Source organism: Pocillopora damicornis, chromosome 12 (assembly GCF_964200805.1).
Source record: "Pocillopora damicornis chromosome 12, jaPocDami1.2, whole genome shotgun sequence".
Taxonomy (NCBI): Eukaryota; Metazoa; Cnidaria; class Anthozoa; order Scleractinia; family Pocilloporidae; genus Pocillopora; species Pocillopora damicornis.
Window position 1 is genome coordinate 14070105 of NC_142681.1, and position 16229 is coordinate 14086333.

Sequence of the window (16229 nt, forward strand, 5' to 3'; positions counted from 1 at the left end):
CGAATGAAGAAGAAGGGTTATGATTGGGCAATAACACAATAAGAACTACTGAGAATTCATAGAACTTTTATAGCGCTTATCATAAAGTCATCACAAATCAGGTTTAAAGTGGATTAGCTCTGAAATATTTGAAAGGAAGCGCCAGTGCCTGAAAGCACCAGAGATGTTGGTGAAATAACTTAAAACGTTGGCGAAACGACCGAAGACGTTTTTATAGCAACAGCTGGTCGTTAAAGAAACGATCCCCAAGCAAAACAATCGCAATTCCCCGATATAGATCAGACTTAACCGCTGATAGCCATTCACTCGTGGAAAGTGCAAGGAACCACTACTATTAAAAAAAATCTGCGTCCACGGAAGTCGATATTTCCGATTTAGTCACTACCGGTCGACGTTCCAGCCGGCCAGGTTACATTTCTAGCCTAAACAATAATGGCGGCTGCCAGCGAGTTTCCGACAGAACTCGCGACCCGTCCTTTGGGCCTCACAGCTCTTATGGGACTTGATATTAATCAGAAACCTTTGCACAAAGCTATCTGGGAGTCTTTTTCTGTGAACAGGCATCCTGAGAGAGTTCCACTATCCTTCAGACTTCTACCAATTGATCACGAATTTCCCAAAGCAAAATCAAAGGTGAGCTTTCCTATCGCTTTTAAGTGTAGTCACTCTTAAATCCTTTGATTACGTGAAATTCTTCTTATTTTGGTTACATTTAAGCTCTTTCAGTATAGTTTATTTAGTATACTTTTCCCAATACATTTCCTAAGGTGCTGACGGGGAGAATTTGTTAAGCAATCAAGAACTGTAGTTGGTGATCATTTCCTGTATTCTCATGACCTTAGCTTAAGGTTTGAATCTGGGGTTGTATAGCAAAGAGAAATTAGATGCTAAAGGGTTAAATGGACACTATTTTTGTACAGCAAGGGGTGTCTTTCTTTATAAAGAAAGTTCTACGAGTGATTTCCACAAAATCATTTAGAAGAGTTTATCACAAATCAATCACACTCCTGGGTTTTTTTCCCAAGGAAGCATTCTCTTGCTTCTTTGAGTTCTGACTTTCTTAAACCTTTTACTCCAAAGATTTCCTTAGTAATTCTCTGTACTGTCTGGCCTACAATTCTTAGGATGTTAGTTCAGAAAATCTGGAATTGGATCAACTAATAATCCTCTAATTTATTTTTTTTCCTTTTTTCTCATCACTTGTTTGCTTGATTTTGCATTGAAATTTTAAAAGTAAGTTCTGTCTCCGTCACTCATGGGATTTGAAGTGTTAACCCTTTAACTCCTAAGATCTGATTGTTAATTCTCCCCTCCAGCTGCTACAAATTTCCTTGTAAATTAGTTAAAAGAACTTGATGCTAGATCAAGATAGTATCTTCTACCTGATAAGTTTGAATATTCTCATTACCTGTTTGCTGAATAATGTTTGGATATCATAGGGAAAAGTTTCATGTTAATCACTTCTGGGAGTTAAAGGTTTAAGTGAACCTTTATCTTTGTTGGTGTTCATGGAGTCTCAGTAATATTTTCCATAAGTGAGGGCAGATACTGCCATTAGTGGGGTCACTACCATTGAAAATCTTTGCAGATAACCAATTAGTAATGTAAGACCTCTCACAGAAGCAGTAGGCCTCCTGTAACCAGTGTTACTGAGACCTCTGCTTATGCGAGTATATGCTGGCTTTTTATCACTGAGTCTTGTTTCCTTGTAGCGTTCTACCTATGAGTGGTACATACCAAAGGGTATCTTGAAGACAAAATGGATGCACAAACATCTTTATCTCTCTCCTGCTGTGGTGGTCATGTTTTATGAGTTGGATTGGGATGACGTTCAGTGGAAAGACAGGCAAACTGAATGTGCTTCAAAACTAGAAAGAGTCAGGTAATAACAGGAGAGTGAGAATTTTATCTTACCCCTCTATAACAGTGAACCTTAATCAGCACTAATGACATGACTGAAAATTATTAATAAGTATAATGACAAGTGTAGTTTGATTTTTAGGCAAGAGGGTTCCATTGTATGTGTTGATTTTTATGACATTGTACAACTCAAAAACTTAATTCCATGCTCTCTGACAGATAAACACACAGAATAATATGTAAATACTAACATGTAAATTTGAGCAGAAAACAATTGTTTAATTAACAAAAGAAAATGACTTTTGTCCAATCATCAGTTTAATTAACAATTCCTGTGATTTAGAGTGCAATTCAAATAACAGCCATGAAATAAGTTTGTCATAACAACAGTAAGTGCTCCTGACACTCTGGAAACCTCCTTCTCTACCAAGTGACAATCAGATACTTGTAAGTTATAATGAGAACATTACAAAACTCATCAACTCATCAAATGCAAAAAAAAAAATACCCAGTACAATGAATAATTTTGGATTTTATAACTTCAATTCTACACATTTCAAGCAATCTTTTAATTTCTGAACAGGACCAGCCTTCAAGACCAGAACACTAAGGTTGCTGTGGTTCTTATCCAAAAGAATGCTCCTCTTCCTCCAGGTAAACATCAGTAAATACATAGAAGTCAAAAGATGATGTTATTAAGTAGAGAGTTTTAGATCCATGTTTAGTGTTTTCACTGCTAACATCAAACCACAAGTGACTGCCAGGTCTATCCTATAAATCTGCCAGAGGCATTATGATTTTATTTACATGTCATTTATTGAGCTAGGCATGGGCTGGAAAATGGAGAAAAACTGTGCCCAAGGTCTTGAGTATGGCCCAAGACTGGTGTCTGTAATCGAGGTCAAGGGCACAGTTTCTTCCCACATAGAAAAACATGATTGTAAAACTGTATTTTAACAAGCTGGACCAGTTACTGGGGTACAATTAGCCAATCAGAGTCAAGAATTTAAGATTCCAGCCTGTTGACATGCTTCAGAAAAAAATACATTATTTCATATTAGTTCCTGTATCCAAGGATTTGAGTACCCTTCATGGAGGAAATTTATGCTATTATAATGAATCACAGGTGATGATTTACAAGCACTAGAGAGGGCAGCAACACTGTGCAGTGCATGTGACCTGTCAGCCAAATCATTGTTTGTCCTTCCACATACAGATCACTTGATTGGCTACACAATTAGGTATTTGTACAAAATTTATCATTTTAGATTGATTTTGATGAGATTGGTTTTCATTGAGTTTGCAGTTGAATGTAAAAGCCAAACTTTTGTCAAATATAAGAAAAAATTTATTTAGTAAGAGTTTCATATTTTTTCTATTGTATTTATTCTAGCTGATCAAGAAAAGTTACAAAACAGGACACAATAAAGACTTAGTTAGTTAGAATTATTTGGAAAAAGTGACAGTGAAGTAGAAAGAAATTGAAAAGCTTTTACATGAGTAAGCCTCAGACTCTATTAACCCTTTAACTCAGTCTCAAGATTTCATTAGTAATTCTCTTTACTGTCTGCCATACAATTCATGTGATGTTTGTGTGGAGGATTTGGAATTGGATCAACCAATAATCCTCCACTGGATATTTTTTCTTTATTCTCATTACTTGTCTGCTTGATATTGTACTGATGTGTAAGGAGAAATTTTGTCTTGGTCACTAGTGGGACTTAAAGGGTTAAACTAACTTTAGACTTACTACAAGTTGTTTAGTTACTTACATGGGATGAGAATGTTTTAAAAATAAGGGAATATCTATCAGAAAATCAGATGTTATTAGCATTTATCAAGACTTTCCCAAGAGAGTTAACAGCCTCTCTATTGATTTGTGTTTTCATCTGATTAACCCTTTAATCCCTAAATTGATATTTTTCTTTATTCTCATCTCTAATCTAGTTGATATTGTATTGATATTGTAAGGAGAAATTCTGTCTTGGTCACTCATGGGAGTTAAACAGTTGAATGATCATACTACAAGTTATCGTAGTCATTCATGGGACATGAAATTCATGCAGCTTTAAAATAAAAAAGGAACAGGTTTGAAACTTATGAGATAAATATTTCTTCTTCTTCTTTTTTTTTTTTAAGGCTGGAGAATGCTTTTTATGATTTAGCACAAAGTTATTACCATGGAGAATGTAGGAGAGTTAAAGCCCACAAGGTGAGGTTGCAATTCTGGAAATTTAAGGGAGTAGGGAGAAGGTCAGGTTATTAAAATCCCAGCCAGGAGGAAGCAACAAGCCTGTATTTGCTTCATGTTGCAGAAACTAGGGAGATGCAGTGGCAAATGTAATAAACTGTGTCCACTGTTGAATGGTCCTTGTCTAAAATTTATTTTCAACTGTCACTGTCTACATCGTCTTGTACATAGATGATACGTAGATGGATGACACAGATTGAAGATGAGGCCACAGTCTCTGAGTGTCTTGAATTGAATTTTCAACTAGTCAGGAAAAGGGGAAAAGATAGCCCTCTGGTTAGCTTTTTGGACTCTTTTGGTTTAACTGCCTTAGTTCGACATAAATTCATGCTAAAGCCATTGGGTCTTTTAGTAGGACACTCCCCCTGTACTAAGTAAATTTCTCTTCTCAGATCAAGGACAGAAAAGTATCAGTAGCTAAAACTGTCTGTTGGAAAATGTGCCAAAATTCTGGGTCATATACAATCCTGTATAACTTGCCTGGTAGCGCAATGTAATGTTTTTATAGATTACCTTTTCACTAGCCAGAATTACCATCAAAATAATTTTGTTGTAGCACAAAAAGGAAAATTTTATCAATATACGGAATGAAGAGACACTTGTTATGTTTTCATGCTCTTTATGATCATTAGGAATTTCTTAACAAAGGAACTCATCAGGTGAGAACTTTATTTTGCAAAAGTGATCTTTGTATGTCAATAATTTGATGTGATGGATTCTACTCAAACTACAGAACTACATTTAGTTAAAGGCTGAGGGAAAGAGTTACCAAGAATTCTAAGCAGAAAAAGCTTGTTGATGTCAGCTTTGAAGGGTGTTACTTTGAAATGTTTCTCATTCAGTGTCTTTTTTTTGCTACCCTCTTATATATATATTATTATTATATTCCACCAAAGACATCACTGACCACATTTTGCTTTGCAAATGGCCTCAACAATTCATAAATCTCTTATTTTGCTTCTCTACTGTTGTTGTAGCTATTGTTGGTGCGACACCAATTCAAGGTTGCCTTTTTCAATGAGCTAAGACAAGACCCTCACTCTGCTATCAAGTAAGTTCGTCAGTATTTATTTTTTTATTGATCTTACAATGACAGCAATTAGTTGGCCAAAAGGTAGATCTCAGTGTTTCCCTTTTTTTCGGTTAAGGGGTCAGGAAGGAAAAGGAACTTTCAGGGCTGTATTAGCGAACTTTCTGTTAAGAGACTTTTTTGAGAAAAGAAATTTAAAGAGGAAAAGTAGAAATGAAAATTTTGAAAAGGACACCTTGTGAGAATATTAAACAATATACTTTCAGCTGACGGCAATGCTTGTCTCTGAAATGATCAGCAATTAGTGTAGGATTTTCACAAGGTATCTCAAGGTTTAGAACTAGGACAGTGGAGGAGAAGGAGGGAGCAAAATTTTTTTTATGAAAGAAAATGACAGAGAGTTAAAAGTTGTTCTGCCTTGCCACATGACAGCCAAAGACAGTTTACAAAATTGGCAACTCCTGCCACAGATTTCTTCCCCCAATATTTTCAGTCTTCCTGCCATGGAGATCTCTCAACATAAACTCCCAAGTTAGTTACATTTGCATATTAACATACCAGACATCAGCTGATTGATGCAAGACTTTTTTAATTTTTAACCCCAGGCACTACAGGCAAGCATACAGTCTTCTTGGAGAAATCAAGACAACTGACATGAACATACTAGAGATCAAAGTTGTTGCTGGATTTATTAATTACAAGGTTTGTGTTTTTTCATATTTTAGAACTCTAATCAATATATATTTGGTGTATACCATTGTAATAATAGTTACATAAAAGTAATGATGTGAAGAAGACATTGTACATCTTGGATGAGTTAAAGACATGATTTCTTATCACGTAATTTTACATTTTTGGGATTATGTACTCCTTTTGTCAAATATGCAAGGTAAATTTTTCACCAGATACCTTAATTGTGCCATTAAATCAAAAGATCTCCATCTGTAATTCTAAGTCTGAGGTGTACAGTCAAGTCGCTCTTAAGTGGGCACTTTAGGGAGGTGGCCATTTAATAAGTTTATTTTAGAAAAATATAATCAGAAAGTTATGAGTGAACTATGGTACAGTTCTTATTTGGTATTTATTAATTCTTGAAATCAGTTTACCCACTTAACCATCCAATTTCATTTCAGAATGAAACTACATTATAGAAAGTGTCACTTACAACGTTGATGAAATATTCCTTATTTCTCTCTGATTTTATAACAAACCTGTCGGTGACTGCTTATGAGAAACACAGTACCAAAAATGTGTCCAACATTTTTTAATATGGTCACTTACAGGAGTGTTTTGGAAACAGTGACAAACAGAAACAAAATGGTTATTGGCAGAGTGGTCACAAAAAAACCAAATATCTTTGAAAACATTTGATGCTAAATTTAGATTCAGTGGAATTTAAATGTCCTATGGGACCAATATATCTGGTGATTTATATCCCTCCTACAACATATATTACAGACTTTTGAGTTATCCTGACAACCAAACAGTATTAATCAATTTTTATTAATTGTCTCACAGATTTGCCGTCTAAGTTTCCAAGCATCAGCCCCATTAGATGCCATATCACAATTCAGAAAGCATGTGGATTTGTTTAAGGAAAAGGTTGGCTGCCCTGACTTAGCCTTTGAACACTCAGCCTGGCTCTCCAAACAGTGAGTATTTTTTCTGTTTAGCCTCCTCACTCTTAATTGAAAGGTTTGCATTCAGTTTGTTTTTTGGGCACTTACATATGTACAGCTAAAGTACCTCCCTCCACCCCAGATTTGAAATAAGTATCGGCCAATTATGAAGGGAATTTGATAAAAATGCTGGGGGGTGGGGGTAGGGGGTAATCTACCAGACCTATATGTAGCATCAAATCCAGACAGAGAACTTTTAGTCTCTTTATGCTACAGAAACCATGATAAGCTTTGATGTGGTGAGTCCTCTTTGGTTTGTGTTCTAGAAGGTTTTTGCTTTCAAAGAAACCCAAGCTGTGACCAGGATCTAACAACTCTTGTTTCTTAACAACATTAGATCAAGAACAGGTCAAGTTTAAGTGAAAATTTTTTACTGAACTTTTCAACGTAATGGAACTGAAATGATGAAAACAGGAGACTTTTAAATAATTTGTTAGTCAGTTCAATGATGAATAATTGTCAAAGTTAATACAACATGCTGTATGGTAGGGAATTATAGAGGCTTAATCAATAACAAACTATGTGAAAAATTAATACAGGTTCAGTTTATTTGGAGAACTGTTTGATGAAGCCATCAGAAATGGTTTAACCGCCTTACAGGTAACAATGTAGAAGATCTGTGTTGGCATATTGGTTTAATGAATGAAATATTTATTTATTAAATCTACAAACAACAATACATCTGTAAGAAGAGAAAGAAATTCTTACTAATTATGTTACTAAGTATTCTGAATTGGTATTTAGAATAAAGAAAAAATTGTCTCCCATTATGCTATATCTCTTATGATAATAATTATTGTATGCAATATAAATGAATAGAATGGAGTGTTTTTCTGTTTTAAAGGTACTTTTTTGTCATCTCTTAACAATCATGATGATCTTTTCTCCCCTAATTAAATTTTGGCTATAAACAGAGAGAGGCACCTTAATAAATAGGATTGATGTAAATGTGCCCAAACAAATCTGGTCTAGTGACTGATTAGAGTGTCCAAATCAGTCATACTCTCAGATTCTGGTAAAGACTTAACTGTTACTTTATCACAGACTCAACACCCAGGATTTTACTATCAACAAGCAGCAAACAATGCCATTGTCAGGAGACAGCTTTGCCAGGGCTTGTGTCATGTAAGTAAAATTATTATCATGCCAGAGGATTGCTGAGAAAGATCTGAAGGAACAGTGACAGACACAAACTCAAAGGAGCAATATTTTTCTTAATGAAAGTGACCATTTTTTTATCATTAGTTGAAACTTACCAATAAAAATTTGAAGACTAGAACTGTCTGACTTAGGTAATTTTGAAGTACAAATTATTTCCAAAGAACTTTTCCTGGAGGGCCTCACCCAGATAAATTGGGCTACATACTTGTGCACATGGGTGGACACAGCTACAATGGAGGTCAAAGCTTGTTCGGACAGTTATCAAAAAGATATCCTATATCCAAACATATTACAAAAGGCCATCTTTTGCCAATTCAGCTGTGTACACAGAACTCCCCCCCTCTAACAATGTTGGTAAAGCCTAAGTTTAGGCACGACATCCTGGTAATGTTTACAAAGCACACAAAATTTGAAATTGTTTGGGGGAGGGGCAGGGAAGGTTTTGATATAAGTAATATTGCCTTAGACTTTAAACCACCCTTGTAGTGTGGGATAATGTTGAATGTAAACTAGTGGCAAGAAAGGGTCATAGATTCCCTTCAGAGTACACCTAACCAAAAACTAATTAACTACCACTCAAAAGGGTCATTTGTTTTCTGCATGTAATTAACTTTTATTGTTCATTGAGTCTGATGAGTTACTTTTTAGTTAATACATTGGAATCTGTTATTAATTCATCTCTAGACTACCACTCCACTTACTATGAATCCCTTAGAAAATGCTGGAAATCTCGACTTCTATGGTCAGAGACCTTGGAGACAAGGTTTTCAAGGTAACTGCAAATATATAATTTTTTTCCTCGGGCAGTGTTTTTTAGAGTAAGTACAAAAGGTGTTGAGACACTCAGTAAGTTTCCTTTGCTAAACCATGTACTGGTTGAAAAGCTCAGTGTTAGAATTTTGTTCCATTAGAGGAGGGAAAACTTTTTGTTTATTAAAAACACTCTGTCAGAAAAAAAATTTTAAAACTTTTTTTTTTTGAGCTTATTTGAAACTTGATCTGTTGAGATGCAATACTTTCCTTCAATTTGTAGAACTGCTGGGTTCATTTGACTTAATATATTTGTAGGAACAGAACCACCAGATGCAGGAATAGAGAAGGCTGGAATTATAGCCTTGCAGTCCCAAGAAATCCAAGTGGACCATTCTGTAAGTGCACTGTATTGTTTGGCAGACTTTCATTTCAAGAAAATTAAGATCAGATAAATGTCAGGGAGAAGTCATGGTGACAAATTAAGTTTAAATGCAAGGTTAATATGACTGTAAATTTTTGGTTGTGCACAATTGCATCAATGAGCTTTCTAGCCAAACCAAAGCAATTATGAATTTGAAATCCCAATTGCCAGTATTACATAATACCTTGTTAGCAAATACTCTTACCATCAATCTCTTTATTTATGCTAACCTACTTTGTATATTTGGTTGAGGTACTTAGAATATTGGCTCCTTTTTTTTTTCTCTCACAGTGGGTTATCATTCCCCTTCTCAGTAGTGCAGTGGCTCAGTTTAAAAAGTACAAATCACCCAGGATGAAGAGATACCTGAGTAAGTTCTCTCTTTTTTTAATTTAACCCTTTAAACCCTAAGAGTGACCAGCATCAAATTTCTCCCTAAAATATCAGCCCTGAATCACATGTTAAGGTCATGAGAATAAAGGAAATGATCACCAACCAAAGAGGCTTTTGATTGGTGAACAAAATCTACTTGTCAGCACCTTAGGAAATGTGTAAAGAACAGTATGGAGAATATATAGACTGATTTTAGAGTGTAAAGGGTTAAGAACTTAGCAAGATGCAACTAAAAGCTTTTGTTTCTTCATGACAATGTAGTGCTTTTAAAAGTTTTTTTTTTATTAAATTTACGAAGCAGAGTGATATAGTGTACATAGTCGAGGTCTATTGGCTTTTCTTATCTAATTATCAATATGACAATAATATGCAATAAGAATACTTGATAAAACATAGGGATACACCTGTACGTTGAATAGTAGTTACAGTGATGATTAATATTGCATATGGATAACTGGGCAAGCTAATCATTTTCTACTGTATGCTCTGAAGTTCTTTCATGTTCACGTTAAAAGCGAGTCTTTTTTTGTTAATTCTGCAGTGGTTCAGATGGGTGAGGAGTATTACCAGGCCAGGGATTACAGTAAAGCTTTATTGTGAGTGTAGGATAAGAGAATGTTTCAGTTTAGAATCAGTAGTGGTCAAGTATTGTACCACAGGCAGACCAGGCAGACCAGTGGTTCAGATGGGTGAGGAGTATTACCATGCTAGAGATTACAGTAAAGCCTTATTGTGAGTAAAGCAGTAGAGAAAGTTTCAGTTTAGAATCAGTAGTGGTCAAGTATTGTACCATAGGCAGACCAGGCCAGGGATTACAGTAAAGCTTTATTGTGAGTAAAGCAGTAGAGAAAGTTTCAGTTTAGAATCAGTAGTGGTCAAGTATTGTACCACAGGCAGACCAGGCAGACCAGGCCAGGGATTACAGTAAAGCCTTATTGTGAGTAAAGCAGTAGAGAAAGTTTCAGTTTAGAATCAGTAGTGGTCAAGTATTGTACCATAGGCAGACCAGGCAGACCACGCCAGGGATTACAGTAAAGCTTTATTGTGAGTAAAGCAGTAGAGAAAGTTTCAGTTTAGAATCAGTAGTGGTCAAGTATTGTACCATAGGCAGACCAGGCAGACCAGGCCAGGGATTACAGTAAAGCCTTATTGTGAGTGTAGCATAAGAGAATGTTTCAGTTTAGAATCAGTAGTGGTCAAGTATTGTACCACAGGCAGACCAGGCAGACCAGGCCAGGGATTACAGTAAAGCCTTATTGTGAGTAAAGCAGTAGAGAAAGTTTCAGTTTAGAATCAGTAGTGGTCAAGTATTGTACCATAGGCAGACCAGGCCAGGGATTACAGTAAAGCTGTATTGTGAGTAAAGCAGTAGAGAAAGTTTCAGTTTAGAATCAGTAGTGGTCAAGTATTGTACCACAGGCAGGCCAGGCAGACCAGGCCAGGGATTACAGTAAAGCTTTATTGTGAGTAAAGCAGTAGAGAAAGTTTCAGTTTAGAATCAGTAGTGGTCAAGTATTGTACCATAGGCAGACCAGGCAGACCAGGCCAGGGATTACAGTAAAGCTTTATTGTGAGTAAAGCAGTAGAGAAAGTTTCAGTTTAGAATCAGTAGTGGTCAAGTATTGTACCATAGGCAGACCAGGCAGACCAGGCCAGGGATTACAGTAAAGCTTTATTGTGAGTAAAGCAGTAGAGAAAGTTTCAGTTTAGAATCAGTAGTGGTCAAGTATTGTACCATAGGCAGACCAGGCAGACCAGGCCAGGGATTACAGTAAAGCTTTATTGTGAGTAAAGCAGTAGAGAAAGTTTCAGTTTAGAGTCAGTAGTGGTCAAGTATTGTACCATAGGCAGACCAGGCAGACCAGGCAGACCAGGCCAGGGATTACAGTAAAGCTTTATTGTGAGTAAAGCAGTAGAGAAAGTTTCAGTTTAGAATCAGTAGTGGTCAAGTATTGTACCATAGGCAGACCAGGCAGACCAGGCAGACCAGGCCAGGGATTACAGTAAAGCTTTATTGTGAGTAAAGCAGTAGAGAAAGTTTCAGTTTAGAATCAGTAGTGGTCAAGTGTTGTACCATAGGCAGACCAGGCCAGGGATTACAGTAAAGCTTTATTGTGAGTAAAGCAGTAGAGAAAGTTTCAGTTTAGAATCAGTAGTGATCAAGTATTGTACCATAGGCAGACTAGGCAGACCAGGCCAGGGATTACAGTAAAGCTTTATTGTGAGTAAAGCAGTAGAGAAAGTTTCAGTTTAGAATCAGTAGTGATCAAGTATTGTACCATAGGCAGACCAGGCAGACCAGGCCAGGGATTACAGTAAAGCGTTATTGTGAGTAAAGCAGTAGAGAAAGTTTCAGTTTAGAATCAGTAGTGATCAAGTATTGTACCATAGGCAGACTAGGCAGACCAGGCCAGGGATTACAGTAAAGCTTTATTGTGAGTAAAGCAGTAGAGAAAGTTTCAGTTTAGAATCAGTAGTGGTCAAGTATTGTACCATAGGCAGACCAGGCAGACCAGGCCAGGGATTACAGTAAAGCTTTATTGTGAGTAAAGCAGTAGAGAAAGTTTCAGTTTAGAATCAGTAGTGATCAAGTATTGTACCATAGGCAGACTAGGCAGACCAGGCCAGGGATTACAGTAAAGCTTTATTGTGAGTAAAGCAGTAGAGAAAGTTTCAGTTTAGAATCAGTAGTGGTCAAGTATTGTACCATAGGCAGACTAGGCAGACCAGGCCAGGGATTACAGTAAAGCTTTATTGTGAGTAAAGCAGTAGAGAAAGTTTCAGTTTAGAATCAGTAGTGGTCAAGTATTGTACCACAGGCAGGCCAGGCCGTTTGAAGCGTCTTCCTACGAAATTACTTTCGGCCGGAGGCCGTTGCGTGAAAGTAATTTCGTGAAAAGACGCTAACGTACCACAAAATGAGTTGATTAATATTCCATGTAACTTTATTGAGGAATTTAGGCCAAAATGTAATTTAGATGTGCATTTTTTAGGGCTTTATTCATAACCCTCGTAGATTTCTTCTTTAAGGTTGTTGGGAAAAGTCACCTGGGATTACCGCAGAGAAAAATGGTGGTCACTTCTTACGTCAGTTTTAATCACATCACTGAGGTACTGTTGTTTTGTAGTAAGTGAGACAAGATTTGTACTCTCCAGCTCTTGTTTCTGAGAACTCAACATGTAAACATTTTCAGTTGAAATAATCTGAATTTACTTGGTTTTGCATTACCTTGCTTTGTGATTGGTCTTGAAAACACGCGCCACCCTCTCCACCAATCAGGTGTAAAATTGAAACCAATGGCGCATTGGTAACGCGCGTTTTCCCGCGCTTCAGGCAGCTTACTTGTTTCCTCTGTAAGTTATCACTTGTGATATTTATCTTCACTGTGATTGGTTGTTGGGTTTACCTTGGTTGTGGTTGGCAACACGTTATTGAAAAGCCCTCAAGCGTGAGAATCGGGGATACTACGTCGAGGTTGGTGGAAGTTTGGCTCATTTACGACACGGACACAGCCAAATCGGACAGACGGAATGATTCCACGTCTGTTCTGTTGGACTGCTCCAATGCCAAAAATCTCAGTTTGTCTTCTTGTTTAACGTCAAATTATTGCCAAGAGGTTGTTTATGAATAGCAATTTTAGTGTAAAACGTTCAAAACAGTTTTTCTCAACTTCAAGTTTTAGATTTATTTAATCGTGTATCCTTAGTCTTCTTAACTCTTGTTGCAGGTGTGCGTACTTGGTTGGCAATGTGGAGGAATATATCACCCTTTCGCTTGAATTGACGGGAAGATGTATCCTTGAAAATGCTGCCTATCATTTGAATAACTGAACGTAGTATTTTTTTCTGGGTGAAGTGATTCTTTCGGGTAGAGTTATTTTCAATGCAAAGTGATCTGGGATTGCATTGGTGTAACTTAGCTTCGTTATGTTATTGGTCAAGAAAACTCGCGCCATTTTCTCAACCAATCAGATGCAAAACTAAAACCAACCACGACTTGGACTTCCGCGTTTTCCCGCGCTTCAGGCAGGGTGCCTGTTTTTGCTTTGAGTTCCTATTGGTTCTTGAAGCTAGTCACTCTTATGGGTTAAAGGGTTAAATTGGTTTCCAAGTCAGGTGGAGAGGCTGAAAAGCGCCTTCAAAACGCAAGGTATTCTTGGGCAACCAACTAGTAAGGTTGCAAAATTTGGGAATTTTAGGATAATACTGACATTTGTAGTTGTATAAAGCTGTAAAGATTTTGCCTAAGTCAAATTCACTGCGGTGTAATACTTTAGTAAAACATCTTACCCAATATTTGTTATTGTATTAGTGGTAAAGTCCTTGATTCAAGAAAACATCAGATGTTGAAAATTCACCTGAAGAGAAAACAAGATGTCAGACTAATCTTATTCACGTCATGTCGGTAAGGACTTACTGCCAATGGTCGTTTAAAGAGGATTTATGGAGGAACTTTTATTGTAGAATGAGTTTACGCTGATTCTTTCTGTTTTTGTCATCTACGACCCTGACACTGGTGATTTAGACATGGAAAGCACGCGCGCGGCTGAACGCGAGTTAAAAACGCGGGAAAGAGAGTTTCCTTGCCCGCATGGCTGGTCTTTCGCGCGTGGATAACTCACTTTTTGTCGAGCGCTACTATTACAGGATGAGGATGTTACGAAAGACAACTGAATTCTTATCACTGTATCATGTTTCATTTCGAATTTTTCATTGGAATTACAAACAGAATGAATGTCCTGAGCCCGAGCCAGGCTGTGACTTTGAAGCAGTGGAAGAAGCTAAAGAGCTATGGAAAACACTTAAAGTGACACCACAGGCGCCCCAAGTATTTACCATACAGATGGAACAAATAGCACCATTTGGTAAGAAAATGTCAACTCTACTGTGTATTTTTTTTTCACAGTTTACAGAGGCGGAAACTGAATTTAGCTGTAGAAACTCCTAAATTCAATTTCCAAATACAGCAACCAAGATCTTGTAGGGTAAAAAAAAACTCTTCTTTAATACCCTTTGAAACCAAGACTTGATAAAGAGACTGGTAAAATTTTTAAGTTCAAAATATTAATGAATGAATGAATTTATTTTATTTGTTTTATGCAAAGTGTGATATTGTAAGATTTCCTGTTGTTTTCAATTTTGTTCTTCCTTCAGTGGAATGCAAGGCAGTCTTTGATTCAGTTTCAACAACAGCAGATTCTACCATCCTTCTTCAAATTTTCTTAAGGTTTGTAATGTCTTCTTAAAGTCGCTTAATCCAAAACAGCTTTCACCCTTAACTCTCAAGCTCTTAATCCAAAACAGCTTTCACCCTTAACTCTCAAGCTCTTAATCCAAAACAGCTTTCACCTTTAACTCTCAAGATCTTATTAATTCTCCAAACAAATGACAGATTTTTCTTTTGATGGTGAGTCATGAGAATTTCGTTTTATACGTGACAAACAGATTCCATGATGCCGTGTGTCTGTTCATTAACAGATCACAGACGACGTCAAAATGTTGGAAATAACAAAAAAGTGGTACATTTTCACGTCTGCGCCGCTGAAATTATTTAGCTCTGTTATGCATGGTAACGATTCGGTGATTCTTTGTGAGCGTTATGAAGCACGCGATCTGACCTTAAACCTCTCTGGTTTTCACTCTGAACGCTTGGAAAAGGCTAATTTCGTACCTGATCTGCAGGAAAGCATTTCCTACGTGTAGGGCTAGACATGTTATCATGCCATGAGGATTTGGTGTTATATTTGACAAACAGATCTCCTGATGCCATACGTCTGTTCCATAATAGATCACAGACGACGCTAAAATGCTGGAAAGAACCAAAAGTGATACATTTTGACGTCATCTGTAATCTATTATTGAACAGACGCACCGTAACATGTCGTTTCTTTCTTGAATATCCCATAATGGATCATTTTCTTAATTCTCGTAAACTGTCTTCGTTGAAAATTATCAAAGTATGGAGAATGTAAGTTCTGATTACTCATGGGAATGATATGGTTAAGAGGAAGCTTTTACGAGACCACAACCTTGGTTCAAAACTGTCAGCACTGAAGTTATTTAGTTCTATTATGCATGGTGACGATTCGGTGATTCATTGAGAGCGCTTTTCGATTGAGTGTTGTACAGCAACCTAAAATAACCTCTACGGCAACTCAGGATAAAGGAAAATATCACGAGAAGCTTACGAAAACTCAGCGTACAAACAAACTGCCATAAAGAGCGGGAAAAGGCGGGAGATTGGTAGAGATAGTGGTTCGACTTTTCAAGACCGATCTTTGACCGTAACGAAGAAAAACTGATGTAGTTCCGCATTACCATTGACAATCAATTGAAAGTTGTTCTAAATAAAGGTCTAAACACTTGTTATTGTTGTGTGTTGTTATATTTCAGGGTTTCTTGCCCATTTCCCATCCGATTCTCGAAGATTGCCGTTTTCTTTAGCAATCAGGTAAGTTAAAATATTCCTACATACGTTAGGCTAGTGTTACTTTGTTTCGCCAAAATATGAAAGTACAGTTTAGTCTCCAGCTTACAATAGCAAGGTAACTACCACAGCTAACCGGAACGAAGGTCGACCATAAAATGCACCGAGGAGAACCGACATCAAACAACTGTGTACAACAGTAAGTGTAGGAAACGCGGATAAAAAAGGCATGATTGGTTTGGTTTTGCATATGG

At 37.0% G+C, this 16229-nt stretch overlaps 1 protein-coding gene across 5 annotated transcripts in view; it reads left to right on the forward strand.

Annotated features, from left to right (window-relative positions):
- Positions 1-106: 106 nt before the first annotated feature.
- LOC149036637 (trafficking protein particle complex subunit 11-like) overlaps positions 107-16229 on the forward strand; it is a 25747-nt gene continuing 9624 nt past the window's right edge. For 4 of the 5 annotated variants that reach the window (XR_016181606.1, XR_016181607.1, XM_089189307.1 and 1 more), the window contains exons 1-21: positions 107-633; positions 1713-1882; positions 2444-2514; positions 2987-3101; positions 4000-4072; positions 4744-4770; positions 5089-5162; positions 5747-5843; positions 6660-6793; positions 7360-7420; positions 7865-7945; positions 8666-8753; positions 9050-9129; positions 9447-9525; positions 10226-10280; positions 12579-12659; positions 13277-13341; positions 13892-13953; positions 14278-14413; positions 14703-14775; positions 15942-15999. Coding sequence is in view for 3 of the 5 variants with exons in the window: in XM_089189307.1 (XP_089045433.1) it covers positions 433-633; positions 1713-1882; positions 2444-2514; positions 2987-3101; positions 4000-4072; positions 4744-4770; positions 5089-5162; positions 5747-5843; positions 6660-6793; positions 7360-7420; positions 7865-7945; positions 8666-8753; positions 9050-9129; positions 9447-9525; positions 10226-10280; positions 12579-12659; positions 13277-13341; positions 13892-13953; positions 14278-14413; positions 14703-14775; positions 15942-15999 (1881 nt within the window). In the remaining 2 variants the exon portion in view is untranslated. Of the gene's footprint in view, positions 634-1712; positions 1883-2443; positions 2515-2986; positions 3102-3999; positions 4073-4743; positions 4771-5088; positions 5163-5746; positions 5844-6659; positions 6794-7359; positions 7421-7864; positions 7946-8665; positions 8754-9049; positions 9130-9446; positions 9526-10089; positions 10145-10225; positions 10281-12578; positions 12660-13276; positions 13342-13891; positions 13954-14277; positions 14414-14702; positions 14776-15941; positions 16000-16229 lie in introns of all 5 variants that reach the window. The other variant, XM_089189308.1, reaches the window with a different exon arrangement.